An 18,025-nucleotide genomic window follows, 5' to 3' on the forward strand; every position below is an offset into this window, starting at 1 on the left:
GACCTGCAGCATTTTCTGTTTTTATTATTGCTGAATTCAAATTTGATCTGGGAAAAGGTGTACCAATCGTATTTGTCAATATATTTGTTATTTGGTGACAAAGATCCAGCATAACTTATGCATGAAAAAGCAGAATGCTGCAGATGCTGGAATTCTAAAATAAAAACAGAAAATGCTGAGTATTTGTGAAGAGGGAAACGCGGTTCATGTTTCAGGTTAATGATCTTTCATCTGAACTGGGAATAGTTGGAAATGTGATGCGTTTTGATCAAGAAATGAGTGAGAAAAAGTTAAAGGAAGGTTACATTGATTGGTTTATTGTCACGTGTACCGAGGTACAGTGAAAAGTATTTTTCTGCGTGCAGCTCAACAGATCATTAAGTACATGAAAATAAATTAAAATAAAATACATAATAGGGCAACTTGTGATTGGGTTGCGGCTGGAAGGTTGTAAAGAGACCAATTGAAGGATGAGGTGCTGCATTCGCTGTTCACAAACAGGTCTCCACTCAGTTTGGGTGCCTGCTTTGCAAAACACCCTCTTTTGAGTGCACCCCACATTTCCAGCGATCTGTCATTTTAAGTCCCCACCTTTCTCTCACGCTGACCTCTCTGTACTTAGCCTGCTGCATTGACTCAGTGGAGTAAGATTGAGCAACAGCACCTCATCTTTCAATGAGGCGATGAACATTCAGTTCACCAATTTAACCCATGGCCTTTCCTATTTCATTTCCTTTCCTTTTCTTTGTTTGTTGGTTTTTTCTCTTGCTTCTGCCTTCAGTCAGCAGCAGCACCTGCTCCAGGATCTTTTTTTGTTCTTTTCTTTCCCCATCACCATTAGCTTGCACCCTGGAAAACTTACACATTTGTCATTCAAACTTCATGTCTTTCACCCGATCACAAATTTTTTTTGTCCTTGTCCACCCACCCCTTTCTCAAAACCTGTTGCTTTTCCAACTTTCCACAATTCTGATGGGAGGTCATCATTCTAAAATGTTAATTTTGTTTCTCTCTACACATATTCTGCTTGACTTGCTGAATATTTTTCGAATTTTCTGTTTTTACATCTCTTATGTATGATTCAGAAGTCAAAAAAAGTATCAAAAATGCATACAGGAATGAGTCAACTAGAACTTTCATATTAAGCTTAGAGTTGAAACAGTTCAATTAAGGATTCTGGTTCAAATGACTGTAGATGGCTAATTTGCATGCGTGGCTACAGATGATTTGCAAGGAATTTCTATAAGATTGCTTCCTTGCTGACGTAAACGTAATTCATTAAGTTCCAAACCCTAACCCTTCCTGAGGCTCCTCTTGAAATTATTTCCGCGGAATATTACATCTCTGACGTAATGGATCAGCGATGCTGGTTACATTTTTCATTGCACAGCTTGAAATGTTCAACATCTAAGGCTGCTGGCTTTAAGAAATGCAGCCTATCGTGATTGGCTAAAGACGGATGTGGCTCCATTCCCCAATCAGGAGCTGAATGGTGACTGGAGATCCCGACTGCCCCCTTCCCTTCCTGCCCGCCATCACATAAGATCAGATACAATGTGAAATTGGATAGCGAGCTGTGTGACATTATTTGTATGTCCAACTAACAGTGATTTTAGAAGGATTAAGAGGATTTATCAGAAATTATCTCGGAGATTTGTCACAACCACCGGTATTCTGGTACAATGTAGTTATTTCCTTTATGTTTTGAAAAATGATACGTAATCATTTTATTCCAATGCATAATTTGGGTAGCGCTGTGACGTGCCGGAGGAATTGAAATGCTTTGTTTTGGAAATGGGATTTTATCAAATATATTGGCTGCTAAAATGGCAACTACTGTGTTTAGTGTCCTCCTCCTGGGATGTGGTTTCTGGACAGATTCGCTATTCGATTCCTGAAGAGCTGCAGCTGGGCGCTTTTGTTGGGAATATCGCCGCCGATTTGGGTTTAGATGTAAAGCAGCTCTCGACCCGAAATTTTCGCATCGTTTCGGGTCCTCGGAAGCAACATTTCGAAGTAAATTTAGACAAGGGGATTTTGCTAGTGAAGGAAAACATTGACCGGGAACGATTGTGCGGATCAATCCTGGGCTGCACTTTGACTCTGGAGGCTGTCATTGAGGAGCCGCTGAATGTCTATCATGTCGAGGTGGAGATTCTGGATATAAACGACAACGCTCCCCATTTCCCAAAGGAACAATTCCGTTTGGAAATATCCGAGTTAGTCGTGCCTGGATTTCGCTTCCCTTTGGAGTCCGCGTCCGATCCGGATGTCGGCACCAACTCCTTGCAAACCTATCAGTTAGCTCCGAACCAATATTTTAAGCTGGATGTACAGTCTCGCAGTGAAGACGGTAAACTCCCAGTTCTGGTGATGGAGAAGCCCCTTGACAGAGAGCAGCAACCCACAGTGCAGTTACTGCTCACTGCCACCGACGGAGGTATCCCAGAGAGGTCTGGCACGGCGCAGATTACCATCCATGCACTGGATGCCAACGACAACATCCCCACGTTTAGCCAGCCCCTTTACAGAGTCAGTTTGTTAGAAAATGTGCCCATAGGAACGTTGGTGATCAGAGTGAACGCTACCGACCTTGATGAAGGTCCCAATGGAGAAGTGGTTTATTCCTTTGGCAGCCACGCTTCTGCTAAAGTGCGGGAAATGTTCAGTGTGGACCCCAGAACGGGAGAGATCAGGGTTAAAGGACATCTTGATTTCGAAATAGCAAAGCAGTTGGAGATTAATGTGCTAGCGGTGGATAGAGGCCCGGTATCTGTGCCTGTGCATTGTGATGTACTGGTGGAGATCATTGATGTGAATGATAATGCTCCGGAAGTAACATTCACCTCTTTGTCCAGTGCAGTTCCTGAAGATGTCCAGCCCGGCACTGTGGTAGCTTTAATCAGTGTCACTGATGCAGATGTAGGAGAGAATGGAAACATTCGCTGTCACATCTCAGATAGCCTTCCTTTCAAATTGGATTCAACGTTTAAAAATTACTACCGATTGGTCACCAAAGATTTACTAGATCGAGAAGTGGTCTCTCGATATGACATCACCATTAGCTGCAGAGATGCAGGGTCGCCAGTGTTGACTTCGAACAAAACCATTGAGCTGCAGATCGCAGATATAAATGACAGCCCTCCACATTTCTCACAGACTTCATACACAGCCTATGTGACAGAGAATAATGTCATTGGGAGTTCTATCTCCTCGGTGCCAGCCTTTGATGCAGATTTAAATCAGAACTCTAGATTGTCCTATTCCATTCTCAAGACTCGAGTCAGCGATGTCCCAGTAACTAATTATGTCTCTATCGATTCAGAAAGTGGATTAATATCTGCCCAGCGGTCTTTTGACTACGAAGAATTGAAGAAGTTTCGAATCCAAGTGCAAGCAGTGGACGCTGGGATTCCACAGCTCAGCAGTGAGGTTTCAGTGGATGTGGTCATTCTGGATCAGAATGATAACGCCCCAGTCATCATAACCCCAAGACCAGAGTATGGGTCCACATCGATGGAGACAGTATCGAGATCAGCGGAGCCGGGTTACTTGGTGACCAAGGTGTCAGCTATTGACGCTGATTCAGGCCCAAATGCAAGGCTTTCTTATCAACTGGCCCAGGCCACTGACCCTGGTCTGTTCACTGTTTCCCCAGACACAGGAGAGGTCTGGACCATCCGTCGCATTGTGGACACGGATTCAGTTAGACAGCGCCTGGTTATCCTGGCAAAAGATGATGGGGTCCCACCGCTAACTGCATCAATTAGCATCATCTTATCACTGGTGGATAGTGATGCCGAAATTCCTTCTGAAGTGAGTAATCTAACAAATGATCTCGGCTTCCCTTCAGCTATGAGCCTGTACTTAGTCATAGCTTTAGGAGCAATCTCGTCCATTTTTCTGGTGGTTTTGGTTATCCTGGCTGTTCAGGTCCACAGAAGTAGGAACGTTTTGAACCGTCGCCGCTGTTCTCTGGATACATACTGCTGCTGTGTGGGGTCAGCTCATTCCCTTAACGGAGTACAGAAGGCCAGTGTAAACCTTCAGATCCCCCCGAATTATGTTGAAGTTTTTGGCCGAGATCCACTGCCTCCGAACTTTTGCTACGAGGTACGTTCTACATTGGATAAAGATACAAGTGGCCACGCATTTCCCCAGACTGAAAGTCCAATAGTGACGAAAAACCGCATTAATGTGGCCAAAAGATATGTTCAGGCTTCAAACGTTGTAAATAATAGAACCAATGTATTCAATGAGGTGAGGTACATCGTGCAGGATCCTGCTGATTCTCAATAGCTGCCATTTGATTTGTGAATGTCCTCTGACTCACTGTCAACAGTCTATCTATTGGTGTGCAGAATAGATAAATAGCGCCCCCCTCAGGCGATGTTTTCTATTGGCTGTCCTCCAAGTGCACATTATTTTGTAAAATTTAAATTGTCCAAATCGGTTACCAGCTGGGCGAAATTGAGACAGCGCTGGTGTTAGTGTTGCCCATGTTAGATTCATATAATAGAAAACAATATGAATACGGGGCTGCGGCAGGCATTGTGATCTGGGTTATCCATATATGCTGAACTATTTCAATATTCTGGGTGCTTAACAAAACAATTTGTACTTCAATCACAGGAATGGTTTTGAAGCATTGGAGGAACCTTGGCACTGTAGCTTCTTACTCCACCCCAGAGTGTTAAATAATGTCAAAACTTTAGGGCAACACGGTAGCATGGTGGTTAGCATAAATGCTTCACAGCTCCAGGGTCCCAGGTTCGATTCACGGCTGGGTCACTGTCTGTGCGGAGTCTGCACGTCCTCCCCGTGTGTGCGTGGGTTTCCTCCGGGTGCTCCGGTTTCCTCCCACAGTCCAAAGATGTGCGGGTTAGGTGGATTGGCTATGCTAAATTGCCCGTAGTGTCCTAAAAAGTAAAGGTTTGGGGGGGGGGGGGTTGTTGGGTTATGGGTATAGGGTGGATACGTGGGTTTGAGTAGGGTGATCATTGTTCGGCACAACATTGTGGGCCGAAGGGCCTGTTCTGTGCTGTACTGTTCTATGATCTATGATCTATAATTTCAATTTAAAGGTTAAAATTGATTGAGCGAGTACGATTGTTCAAATAACAAATCAGACCAGGATATTGTGTTTCTTTTTGAGAATAGGGTATGAGAAAACAAACACACCTTTGTAGTATAATCAAGTTTAATAGGATGAATATTAATGGCTGGATTAAAGATATTTGTAAGTGACGGTCTTGAAATAAAAGCATATGAGAGCGGGATAATAAGCAACAAAATGCAAAGTACTTGGTTTGAGTGGAATCGTGGAGTGGTAGCATGGATACATCACGGTTAGAAAGTCAAAAGCAAATACTGTGGATACTGCAAATTGAAATCAGAAAATGCTGAAGAGAAAGGCAGAGTTAACTTTTTGGATTAAAGGCCTTTCACTAGAATTCCCCTAGAATGTGGTGGATGCTTTTTTGAGTAGGCTTTAATTCTTCTGCAGATTAATGGTACATTTGGACTTCAATGCTTCGGTTATTTTTGACCAATGCCTCACAGTTTACAGTCTCTGTAGGTCTCATTTCATTCACCAAGAAATAACCTCATATAAGTTTAGAGAAATATGGGGGCTATCTCTGTCCCTATTTTGGAATCCAATTCTTTGCAAATATAAGATGTTCTAGAAGGGTTGAGTCAGGATAGCTTGGTTTGGACACTTAAATACAGTATTGTTGCAAATGTTAGACAACAGGCAGCTCAGCATTGATTGCTCACCTCTGACACCAATAAATGCCATTTGGTAAAATGTTTGGAGAACTGTTTCGACATCAAAAGATAGGAGGCCCTTCAGAAGCAGAAACTCTATTCTAGACCAACCTTGAAATACCCTGATGAGTTCACTCAACTGAAGGAGTGGATGTAGATGAAAACTTATTCCTGTTTTCGAAGATGTGAAGTGCCGCTGAAGCTGCTGAGTTTGCTACTCTACTGCACCGGGAGCTCATTTACATGAACAGTGTCCGAAATGGATAACTAAACACCGTTCCAACTGTAAATACAACTGACTGAGATTCTGGCAAACCCAACAAAATGATTTCTATGAAACTCTCTTGAAATTGAACTTGTTAATATACTGATCGTCAAATAGATTTTGGGCTGTGGATTCGTTTCCATTAGAATATTCTCCACAATATCAAGAAAAATGGATTGCTTTCTCTAATTTAATCAGCCCGCTGCAGATTTCAGGTGCGAATGGAAATGTGGTACATTTTAAATAGCATGTTATATATTCCTTGTCTGCTGCAAAATAATGCCAGCATACATATGCTTCATGATGTTTCCAGCAGAATATATGTTCTGCTGCTCTACTCTGTAGATCTATGTAATGGAGGGCCTTCCACATATTTGTGTATCTTGGCAAAATCGTACAATGGTAACATCTACCCACTTCTTTCTTTTGGTTATGAAAAACATTATGTATATAGACAAGTACAGCATGAAGTCCAGAATGCTGGACTCTCATCCTTAGCAGCAATATGAACACCTAGGCATTGATACACATAAGATTTGATAATTGTTTTTTGATGCCAAAAATTGGCATCTTCTCAATTCCACAATGAATTGACTTATTCTATTGCATGCGTTCAGATATACTTCTTGGGAGTTTTGTTTTTGGTGAATTGGCTTTAGAGGTTTTCTTTACTTTTTTTTGTTTGATTTTCCATACATTGGAAATTTAAGTTAAATATCTAATTTAGCTGAGTTCAACTCAGCTATTTTTGAATATATTTAATAAAATGGGTGAATGAATAACAGTAAAATAGCAAAAGCGATATAAGTAACAGCCATTAAATTGTTCAATTGCAAGCTCAAACATTCCAATTAAAGTTTCACAGCAAGTTTGCTCCATGTTCGGAGATTTGTTAATTTTTGAAAGCTGAGATTTGTTGATCAGCAGTGTCCCACCATAACTTCTGAGCTGTTTTCCTTCACCCAGAAAATAGTTTTTGCTACTATATTGAAATTCATGTTGTAGTCACTTCATCTGTGCAGGTTTTAGCTGTTAAAGGATATATGTTAGCTGAAAGTAAGCTCTTCTGATTCGAGAAAGATTGTTCCTATGTTGTGGGTATCTTTCTAAACCCAATACCTATGTGAAGGATCCAGAGGACCTAAGTTATATTTCCAGGTCTTAGGTCCAGGGAAAGTGGAAAAGGTGCTTGCAGACATGAATGAAGTTTTTCTCACTGGTTAAAGTTTAATGTTCAGAGAGAGCTGCCTGTCCATTTGGCCAAGTGAATCATAAAACATTAAGTTTTATTACTTTTCAGGCCATATGAACAGTCATATAGAAGTTAATGTGAAGCTAAAGTAATGAGACTACCCCATGTAGAGGCACTCCCAGTAATGCGTTAAGCTGCAGTGATATGGCCTGTGTTCCATCAAAGCAAAGAGGCAGGATAATTTAAAAGTCATACCTGATTCTGAGAGGAAGCTGTCCAACACTACTTTGAGTACACACTAAATAATCCAGCCAGAAGGTAGTTTAAAAAGTGTTCATGCAATCTGTTGATAAACGTTGCTGATACTTTTAAAAAATAATATGGGAACAAAGACATTGTTACTGAATCTGCCTCAATATTAAACAGTAACCACAGAAAACATTCAATTTTTTTTTTCATGTGCAAACTATGCACTATTTCCCCTGTATAACTGGGATCTTTTTGGCTGGACTACACATTATCATTGTGATTCACTGCGGGTTCTAAGGTATGGGAAGGAGCTAGAATGCTTTAGGGACCCGCTGATGGAGGGACAGTTTGCCAGCCAGGTGGAGTTTTCGGCAAAATTTCAATTATCAGGGGCACACCTGTTCTGATATTTTCAATTGCGCAACTTTGTTTGTAGAGGTTGTCTTACTTTTACTTCAGCACCACAATCCTCCATGCTGGGAAAAATATTATTGTTGGTGAGGTCTGGAGGGTGGGGCATCTCAAATATTTATGAGTGGATCATTTCAGTGTAACCTGCGCCGCAGGAACGGGTGAGGGTGAAATGGGTGGAGGAGTTGGGACCCATTCCAGGCGAGGACATGTGGAATGAGGCCCTTGTAGGCTCGGTTCCAACTCCTCCTACGCACAGTTCACCCTGATCCAACTCATGGTGACACACAGGGTGGTCCTGACTAAAACTAGGATGAGTGGATTTTTTGCGGAAGTAGAGGATAGGTGTGAGAGGTGCTCTTGTGGACCCGCTAATCACACCCACATGTTCTGGTCATGTCCAAGAATTGTAAGCTTTTGTGTCTCCTTCTTTAGCACCATGTCAGTGGTTCTAAGATTGATTGGAGCCTTGTCCGCTGGTGACCATTTTTGATGTATCGGACTCGCCAAAGCTGCAGACCGATGTGAAGCTGTAGTCTCTTGCCTTTGCCTTGCCGATAGCTAGGAGAAGAGCAATTCTTGACTCTTGAGAAGGTCAAATTTGAACTGAGGGGAAGGATGGAGGGGTTGTACAATTCATGGGCGTTACTCATTATGCACTGTCAAGAATTGGATTAAGGGCAAGTACAAAGTTAGGTGGTTGATCGAGGGGTTCTATCTGAGGCCATTTATCTCATACTTCAAGGAATTAATTACCATTATCTTTTAGGGGAGGTGAGTTAGGGTATAATTGTGGGACTGGGGGTCTATAAGTGTAATTAAATGTGGCTTTTGGGTTTTATTTGTTTTATTAGCCCAACAAATGTACCAGCTATTTTCTGGGCTGTAATGAATTTAAGATCGCGTGTGTTATCTGTGAAAAATCTTTAATAAAATATTTCTTTAAAAAACTCATTGCTAGTCACAGCTCAGTTGTACCATATGGTTTAAAGTAAAACCAAAATCATGCTAAATATATGTAAAATGTATATCACCAGAAACTAAAATAATTTATAAGAAGAAACCGCATTAAAGATTTGAGGAGATTTGAAAGGGTAGGACCGGAACTCAGATCATCAGATTAATTATTCAATTTCATAGAATTCATTTGAAACTTTGTCATTCATTTACAAAAAATGGAAAGTTGCATCTTTTTTTTTGTTCTCTCACCATTCTGCAGAATGATGTGATGTCAAAAAAAAGGTTTTCCAATTAACTGAATAACGTGTAAAGGAATGGGTTCTCAAGCATGCATTGAATAAATGCACTGAGTACTGGAATGATATATGAGCTAAATCATTGGAAATGGGGTTGGTGATTAAAGAAAAACCTCAGATGATATGCTGCAAGGAACTATTCCTAAGCAACAGGTATGTTGAAGGGTCCAAAGTACACCAGTAAATCACAAATTTAACATTTTCAACTCAATATTAGGCGTCACATGATGTGAAAATAGTTTTAACATTTAGAATGTGCTTTTATTTCATACTGCTTGAGTGATGCTGAGTTTTATTTCCTTGATGTGATATACTAGGTCCAACCTGGACAACGTAATTTTATTATTTAAAGATCAATCATACAACTTACTTTTCCTTTTTTATATTTGGATAAAATATACAGAATAACTCTAATGTGAAGTTCCTAAATCGTGTTTAGGTAGGGACATTGGCAACACTTCCTGAAATAGCCTTACTGCATTTCTATGTAACAACTGTTGGAAAATTGTGCACTGCTGCTGCATTGTCTGAGTCCTGTGTCTGTGACGGGCTTGACACTTGACAGAGCCAATGTGAGAGTCCCTGGAAGAATTCCCTGTTAAATCAGACTTTCAAAATTGATATATGATCACAGTTAAACATTGTAGGAAACACAGTTTTGGTTTCATACCTACATAAAACATGAGGGGAGTCAGTGCACCATTTAGATATGCATACACAGCATGCTTGCAGTGACACCAAATCTGGTGGTTTAAAGCCAAAGCTATAGATCTCAGACTAGAATATAAGAATGACCTTCAGTAGTATGACATTCAAAGCAGACAGTTGAACGAGGTAATGTCTGGTACATTCCGGTGTGCGATGATGAATCAGTTGTTGGTCTCTTCCCACCTAATGCTGGAAGCTCCCCATGTTTACTCAGAGGTTTGTAGTTTGCCATAAACTGGGGCATTTCTGGCTGCTCGCCAACTCCTGGTCACTTTGTGCTAGCAATGAACAAACATTTTTTACAGAATTGTTATCGACTTGGTTATTTTAGTTGTTTCTGGTCGTAGCTAGTATAAATTTTAAAGATGCATCTTTTACCACAATAGCAGTGCCAATAATCTGTTAAAGTACTGCACTGTCAACATTACATTGTTCTGAATAATTCCACTTGCATTTAGTCCATTTTGTCTTCTTCGACAGCAATATTCATGGTACATTTGAAAAATTGTCTGCTGTGAAACAACTCTAATATATTATTATCCTCTGCAATTAGAGTACACAAGGTTTAGGTCAATGTATTCCTCAACCGCTGCAAATGCTGATCCTTATCTGGATACTCTCCTGCTTAATTTTCACAACATTTTGAAGTTTAAAAATGGTTCTGCACAGTAACTGACCATAATCAGCAATATGGCATTTTGGAGCTCTCTGATTTGCTCTTAAGTCCCATTGTTTGGTGAAACTCAGTTTTTGAGTGAGCATAGCAATTATGATGCCCTGTTAATGATGTTATTCCAATATAATTTACTCTGATCAAAATACAGTAAATAGATAGTATTCACGAAATTAAGACCTCTTTGTTGAAGAAAAATATGATTTTTTCGAGGTATTAGCTAAGAAGTAGTGATGAGGCTATGTAAAATTTGACTTAGCCTTCAGAGTACTCTGTGAATCCACATCACAATGAGAATCCTGGGACTTTGGAAAGGCTACAAAATACATGACCCAGACTCTGGCAGTTAAGAGACATTACAAAAAAGGCTTGAAAAATGTAGGCTCTTTACTGGTAAATGCTGATTATGGGCAACACAACGGAAGCTTTTAGAATTCTGAAAGAACAGGACAGAGTAGTTAGAATTCAGTAGCATTGGTTATGGGGTTAGGAATAATTTCAAGTCATTGGTTTAAGGTAAAAGATGTTGAACAGTGACCAGGATAACATTATTTCCACAAGAAGATATGAGAATGTGGGACTGATTTTCAGGGTTATTGATTGAGGTAGAACCTATGCCAATAGGTAATATTTTACTGTGGGTTGCAGGTCCCCAAATACATCTCCCAACTCTACACCTGCCAGCAACCAGGCCGGTGAGCTATCTTTTGGGAGGCCATCTCCTAATTGGCTCTCTCCTCCCTCGATGTCCGACTAAGGAGGTCAAACAAGTTCACAAGGCAGCTGGCACAATTGCAGGACCAACAGCTATAAATCCTTGTCAATAATTCCCACCTGAACTACTTAAATTATAGAGGCGGCACGGTGGCACAGTGGTTAGCACTGCTGCTTCTCAGCTGTATGGTCCCAGGTTCAATTCCGACCTTGGGTGACTGTCTCTGTAGAGTTTGCAATTTGTCCCGGTGTCTGGTTTCCTCCCATAGTCCAAAGATGTGCAGGTTAGGTGGATTGGACATGCTAAATTGCCCCTTAGTGTCCCAAAAAAAGGTTAGTTTGAGTTACTGGGATAAAGGAGTGCTATGGACGTGTGGGCTTCAGTAGGGTGCTCTTTCCAATGGTCGGTGCAGACTCGATGGGCCAAAGGGGCTGTTTAGCACACTAAGGGGCTGTTTAGCACACTGGGCTAAATTGCTGGCTTTGAAAGCAGACCAAGCAGGCCAGCAGCACGGTTCGATTCCCGTAACAGCCTCCCAGAACAGGCGCGGAATGTGGCTTTTCACAGTAACTTAATTTGAAGCCTACTCGTGACAATAAGTGATTTTCATTTCATTTCATTTCAAATGGCTTCCTTCTGCACTGTAAATTCTGATTTACAGGATACTAGGATTCTATGAAATGGGTGGCTACATGCATGCACTTGGCAATGATCAGAGGCCACAACTACATCAGAAATGAACAGGGTTCACCACTGGTTTCCATGCACCCCACCGTCCTACCCTCCTGCCCCACTTTTGCTACCATAGAGTCAGGAAAACCCAGCCCAATGTTCAAGAGCAAGCTGGATTGGGGAAGAAGGGAAAATGGGTTGTAGTGACATGGGAACAGAGGGAGTAAATGGGATTTGAACTCGTTTTTCACAGAGAAGGCAAATACTGCAATGAGTAGATTGGTCTAAATAGCCTCTTTCTATGCTATAACTTCTGTACATTTATATCTATATTTTAGGAGGAGTATTTTCCAAATTTATTTTCATATAAGCATTCAGGAAGTACTTTGATCAGAAATAACAGTCGTTTGTGCATTCTGCATCTTTAGATGCAGCTTTCTTTGTGGGGTCAAAGTGGGAGACAAAATTTAAAACTTAGGTAGAATATCTTGCGTGCTAACCTGTTATAATATTTTCTTTTTAGGTGAAACAACCAAATGCTGACTGGCATTTTGCGCAGACTCACAGAGCTGAACTAAACAGGTATTTCTTAATTTCTTTTTCTGGAATTTGCTTTGTATGCATTGGATTCAATCTTCATGGTTGTAGATATTGTACAGGCATTGACAAATTTTCAAAAATATATCCTTCCACGGGATAGAGGTGTCACTGGCTGGGCCAGCATTTATTGCCCATCCCTAATTGCCCTTGAGAATGTGGAGGTGAGCTGCATTCTTGAACCGCTGCAGTCCATGTGGTGTAGGTACAACCACAGTGCAGTTTGGGAGGGAGTTCCAGGGTTTTGACCTAGCAAAGTTGAAGGAAATGGACTGCATCAATAACACTATATAAATAAGGGCCGTGCAGACTCGATGGGCTGAATGGCCTCATTCTGCACTGTAAATTCTATGATTCTATGAACTTGAGTTTTACTTTTCTGGTAGCTAAATTGTTTGTGGACACTTGCTTTCTAGAATTTCACATGAAATAATGTACGAGGGAGTGGAAATATTTTGGAAATTGTGAAACAAATATTGTTTTTTAAAAAAGGTAGCTGAGGGCGATTTAATTGTGATAGACATAGGACATAGAACATAGAACAGTGTAGCACAGAACAGGCCCTTCGGCCCTCGATGTTGTGCCGAGCATTGTCAGAAACCAAGATAAAGCTATCCCACTCCCTGTCATTCTGGTGTGCTCAAATTGCCTATCCAATAACCACTTGAAAGTTCCCAAAGTTTCTGACTCCACTATCACAGCAGGCAATCCATTCCACACCCTAACCACTCTCTGAGTAAAGAACCTACCTCAGTCATCCCTCCTATATCTCCCAGCCTGAATCTTATAGTTATGTCCCCTTGTAACAGCTGCATCCACCCGAGGAAATAGTCTCTGAACGTCCATTCTATCTATCCCCCTCATCTTATAAACCTCTATTAAGTCGCCTCTCATCCTCCTCTGCTCCAAAGAGAAAAGCCCTAGCTCCCTCAACCTTTCCCCATAAGACCTATCCTGCAAACCAGGCAGCATCTTGGTAAATCTCCTTTGCACCCTTTCCAATGCTTCCACATCCTTCCTATAATGAAGTGACCAGAACTGCACACAATATTCAAAATGTGGTCTCACCAGGGTCATATATAGTTGCAGCATAACTCCGCGGCTCTTAAACTCAAGCCCCCTGTTTTTTAAAATAATTTTTATTCAAGTTTTCACAAATTTTTACCAACAAGAAGAGAAAGAGATAAGAACTCAACCACTCTTGACAGCGTCTTCGCGATGCCCCTCCAAAAACCCTCCAGCGCAGCGCACGCCCAGAACATGTGGGTATGGTTTGCTGGGCTCCCTGAACACCTGACACACCTGTCCTCTCTCCCAAAGAACCGGCTCAGCCTTGCCCCGGTCATGTATGCCCTATGCAGCACCTTAAATTGAATTAAGCTGAGCCTTGCGCAAGAGGAGGAGGAATTCACCCTCCCCAGGGCATCCGCCCACGTCCCCTCATCGATCTCCTCTCCTAGCTCCTCCTCCCACTTACCTTTCAGCTCTTCCACCGAGGCCTCCTCCCCCTCCTGCATCACTTGATAGGTTGCCGAGATCCTCCCCTCTCCAACCTACATCCCCAAGACCACCCTGTCCTGAACCCCTCTTGACGGCAACAGTGGAAACTCTGCCACCTGCCGCCTGACAAACGCCCTTACCTGCATGTATCTGAAGGTGTTCCCCGGGGGGGAGGCCAAACCTCCCCTCCAACTCCCCCAGGGTCGCAAACTTCCCATCTACAAATAGGTCGCCCAGCCGCCTAATACCTGCCCTGTGCCAGCTTAGAAACCCTCCGTCCATTCAACCTGGGACACACCAGTGGTTTCCCCATATCGGGGACCACACTGAAGCCCTCACCTCGCCCCTATGCCGCCTCCATTGCCCCCAAATTTTGAGGGTAGCCGCCACCACCGGGCTCGTAGTATACTTTGTTGGGGAAAGCGGTAGCGGCGCCGTCACCAGCGCCTCCAGACACGTGCCCACACAGGATGCCACCTCCAATCTCTTCCATGCCGCCCCCTCCCCCTCCATTACCCACCGACGTATCATCACCACATTGGTGGCCCAGTAGTACACACAGAGGTTAGGCAGCGCCAACCCCCCCGATCCCCGCCCAACCCCAGGAACACCCTTCCCACCCTCGATGTCTTCTCCGCCCACACAAACCCCATAACGCTCCTATTGACCCGCCTGAAAAAATCCTTAGGAATCAGGATAGGGAGGCAATGGAACAAGAACAAAAAACACAGGAGCACCGTCATTTTGACTGACTGGACCCTACCCGCTAGGGAGAGCGTCAGTGCATCCCACCTCTTAAACTCCTCCATCTGTCAAGCCCCCTGTTAATAAACGTTAACACACTATAAGCCTTCTTTACAGCCCTATCCACTTGAATGGCAACCTTCAGAGATCTGTGGACATGAACCCCAAGATCTCTCTATTCCTCCACATTCCACAGAACCCTGCCGTTGACCCTGTAATCCGCATTCTAATTTTTTCTATCAAAATGAATCACCTCGCACTTATCAGGGTTAAACTCCATCTGCCATTTTTTGGCCCAGTTCTGCATCCTACCAATGCCTCTACATATAAAGTTATGAGGAATCTAAGTGGAGTATGTGGAAAGGAGCAATTTGCATTAACAAAGAGGTCAATAACCAGGTGGGATTACATAGAAACATAGAAAACAGAAGCAGAAGGAAGCTATTTAGCCTTTCGAGCCTACCTGCCTTTCATTATCATAGAATTTACAGTGCAGAAAGAGGCCACTGAGTCTGTACCCACCCTTGGAAAGAGCACCCTACTCAAGCCCACACCTCCACCCTATCCCCGTAACCCCACCTAACCTTTTTTGGACAGAAAGGGCAATTAAGCATGGCCAATCCACCCAACCAGCTTTGGACTGTGGGAGGAAACCGGAGCACCCGGAGGAAACTCACGCAGACACGGGGAGAATGTGCAGGCTCGGCACAGTGACCCAAGCCAGGGATCGAACCTGGGACCCTGGCGCTGTGAAGCAACAGTGCTAACCACTGAGCTACCATGCCACCCCATGATTATGATCATGGCTGATTGATTTAATGTGATTGGTAGAGGATTAGAGGGGAGAGGAGGAGAAATCTTTTCAACCAGGAGGGTGATATGAGTCTGAAAATCACTACATGAATGGGTAAGTGAAAAGCAGGAAAATTACTTAGAAATGCACCAAAAGTGACGTAACCTATAGGGCTATGGAAAAGAAGCTGCACAATGGAATTAGGCATTTGTCCTACCGCGCTTGTGCTGGCTGCTTGAGAGAGCAAATTGAGAGAGCAAACTAAACAGTCTCACAATATATTCCTCAAAATATATTTTTCCTTTTCAAGTATCAGACAATTTCCTTTTCAAAGTTGCTGTTGAACCTGTTTCAACCATCCTTACAGGCAGTGTATCCCAGATTATAGCAAGCTACTTGGTGAAAAAATATCCTCTGCTTCTCATACCAATTATTCTAAAATAGTATGGTCTGGTTACTTACCCTGCTGCAAATGGAAACAGTTTCTCCTTATTTACTCTCTCAAAACTCTTCCTAATTTGCAAACTTCTATTAAATGTTCCCTAACCTCTGCTCCAATTAGAGCAGTCACAGATTCCCTGGTCTTGCCAAGGAACTGAAGTCTCTCAGCACTAGTATTACTCTACGATACTTGTTTATGATCTTATTCAGATACATAAGATAGCTCAGTGAATAGAAAAAGTATATGCCAAACATTACATTTAAATTAAATTGGAAAAGCTGGACGAAGTAACAAGAATTGCCAGGAAACTCTCAAACTGCAATGTTCCATATCAAGAGTAATCAAAGTATGAAATATACCCCTGATAGATTGGTGGAAGTGAAAACCATGAAATGATTTCAAAAATAAATGAAACACTTATGGCGGGGTTAAATTTTAAGATCCCTCAGGATGAATAAAGAATTAAGATAAGCTAAATAGATTTTCCCATGAAAGTTCTTTGCTCCAAAAAAAATCCTGTGACTCTGTGAAATAAATGAAAGGAAATTCAACTAAATTAAAGTTTAAACAGAACCAAGTAAAATAACCCCACAGTAACAAAGTGAAAATTAAAAGCAGGTTTATTTTTATGCTTTGCCAATGTGACTAAAATCTGTTACCTTCCAGCAGATTTGAATACCAGCTGGCTTGTAAACAAAGAAACATTTGCAAGCTGTTACTCATGCAACTTTGCAAATATGTACTCCTGAACTTCCTATAGGCTAGTTTAACTAATACAAAAACGTATGTGGATACATTGTTCCCAATTTGAGTAGCTAATTCAGCACAATGTTACTTGCTTTTCCAATTTCTGAATGGATGTCTGAAATGTCTGCCCCCAATCTGAGGGTGCTTTTTGTTACTGTGGCACTGTGGTTAGCACTGCTGCTTCACAGTGCCAGGGACCCGGATTCAATTCCGGCATTGGGTGACTGTGTGAAGTTTGCGTATTCTCCCCGTGTCTGTCTGCGTTTCCTTCGGGTGCTCCGGATTCCTCCCACAGTCCAAAGATGTGCCGGTTAGGTGGATTGACCGTGCTAAATTGTCCCTTAGTGTCTAGGGATGTACAGGTTAGGTTACGGGGAAAGGGCGGGGGAGTGGGCCTAGGTAGGGTGCTCTTTCAGAGTGGCAGTACAGACATGGTGGGCAAATGCTCTCCTTCTGTGCTCTATATCGGTTTGTCTGAAGGTTATTTTAAATGGGCTACCGAGTGTTTGCACTGGCTGGCGTTAAACTGTAATCCCACTTTAAACGTTACTTTTAAAATTGAATGTGATTACACTTCCTTTAATGTGAAAAATATTCACTGGTAGAAAGCGGATGTTTCCACTTACCTTGTCCTTTAATAAGAACAGGCTGTGAAACTGGAGGAAAAAAACAATTCCTGGACATAAAGGCACAGTAATAAAGTGATATTCGTTCCACAAGCACATGCTTACAATTTAAAACTGTTTGATCTGTCAGCAGATGATAAAGATATAGCAAAGTACTATAAAATAGCACTAAAACACACACACATTAATCTTCATGGTATAAATATTTACTTTTCCTTTCATTACTTATCCTGAACAGAATCTCCAAACATGTTAAACAGAAATTGCCGAAATAAACAGCAAGCCAGTTAGTATCAGCAGAGTAAGGATGGATTAAGGCGTTTTGGGTTTGTGATGTCGACTGGTATCCATGTATTTCCAGCACTTCCTGTAACTATTTTCAACATTCAGTCTTTTATTTATGAGTTTCTTCAGTCAGTGACTGGATAATTCAGGGAATCTTTTCATGCACACTGGAGCACTGAATAATTTTATAATCAGTAACATTTTCTGGAAAGGTTTTTGGCCTAAGCTCTCGGTTCACACAGTGGCCATTTGCTCAAATCAGGGCAAGTCACCAGAGAACTCTGGAACCCACTCAACTCAAGAATATGGGGAGGAAGAGGAAGGGCCCGCTCACCCCAATTCTGTCCACATTTTAGCCCCCAAAAGTGTTTACTAATGCTA

The 18,025-nt window shown here is 42.1% G+C and overlaps 1 protein-coding gene across 27 annotated transcripts in view; it reads left to right on the forward strand.

The window, feature by feature from the left end:
• The window catches only part of LOC119965489 (protocadherin-10-like), a 631,779-nt gene that overhangs the window by 556,901 nt on the left and 56,853 nt on the right, over window positions 1–18,025 (forward strand). For 26 of the 27 annotated variants that reach the window (XM_038796310.1, XM_038796332.1, XM_038796312.1 and 23 more), the window contains exon 2: window positions 12,434–12,492. In XM_038796310.1, the coding sequence (XP_038652238.1) occupies window positions 12,434–12,492 (59 nt within the window). Of the gene's footprint in view, window positions 1–1,704; window positions 3,817–12,433; window positions 12,493–18,025 lie in introns of those variants that run through there. The other variant, XM_038796336.1, reaches the window with a different exon arrangement.

The sequence above is a fragment of the Scyliorhinus canicula genome, chromosome 4 (genome assembly GCF_902713615.1).
Source record: "Scyliorhinus canicula chromosome 4, sScyCan1.1, whole genome shotgun sequence".
NCBI classification, from domain to species: domain Eukaryota; kingdom Metazoa; phylum Chordata; class Chondrichthyes; order Carcharhiniformes; family Scyliorhinidae; genus Scyliorhinus; species Scyliorhinus canicula.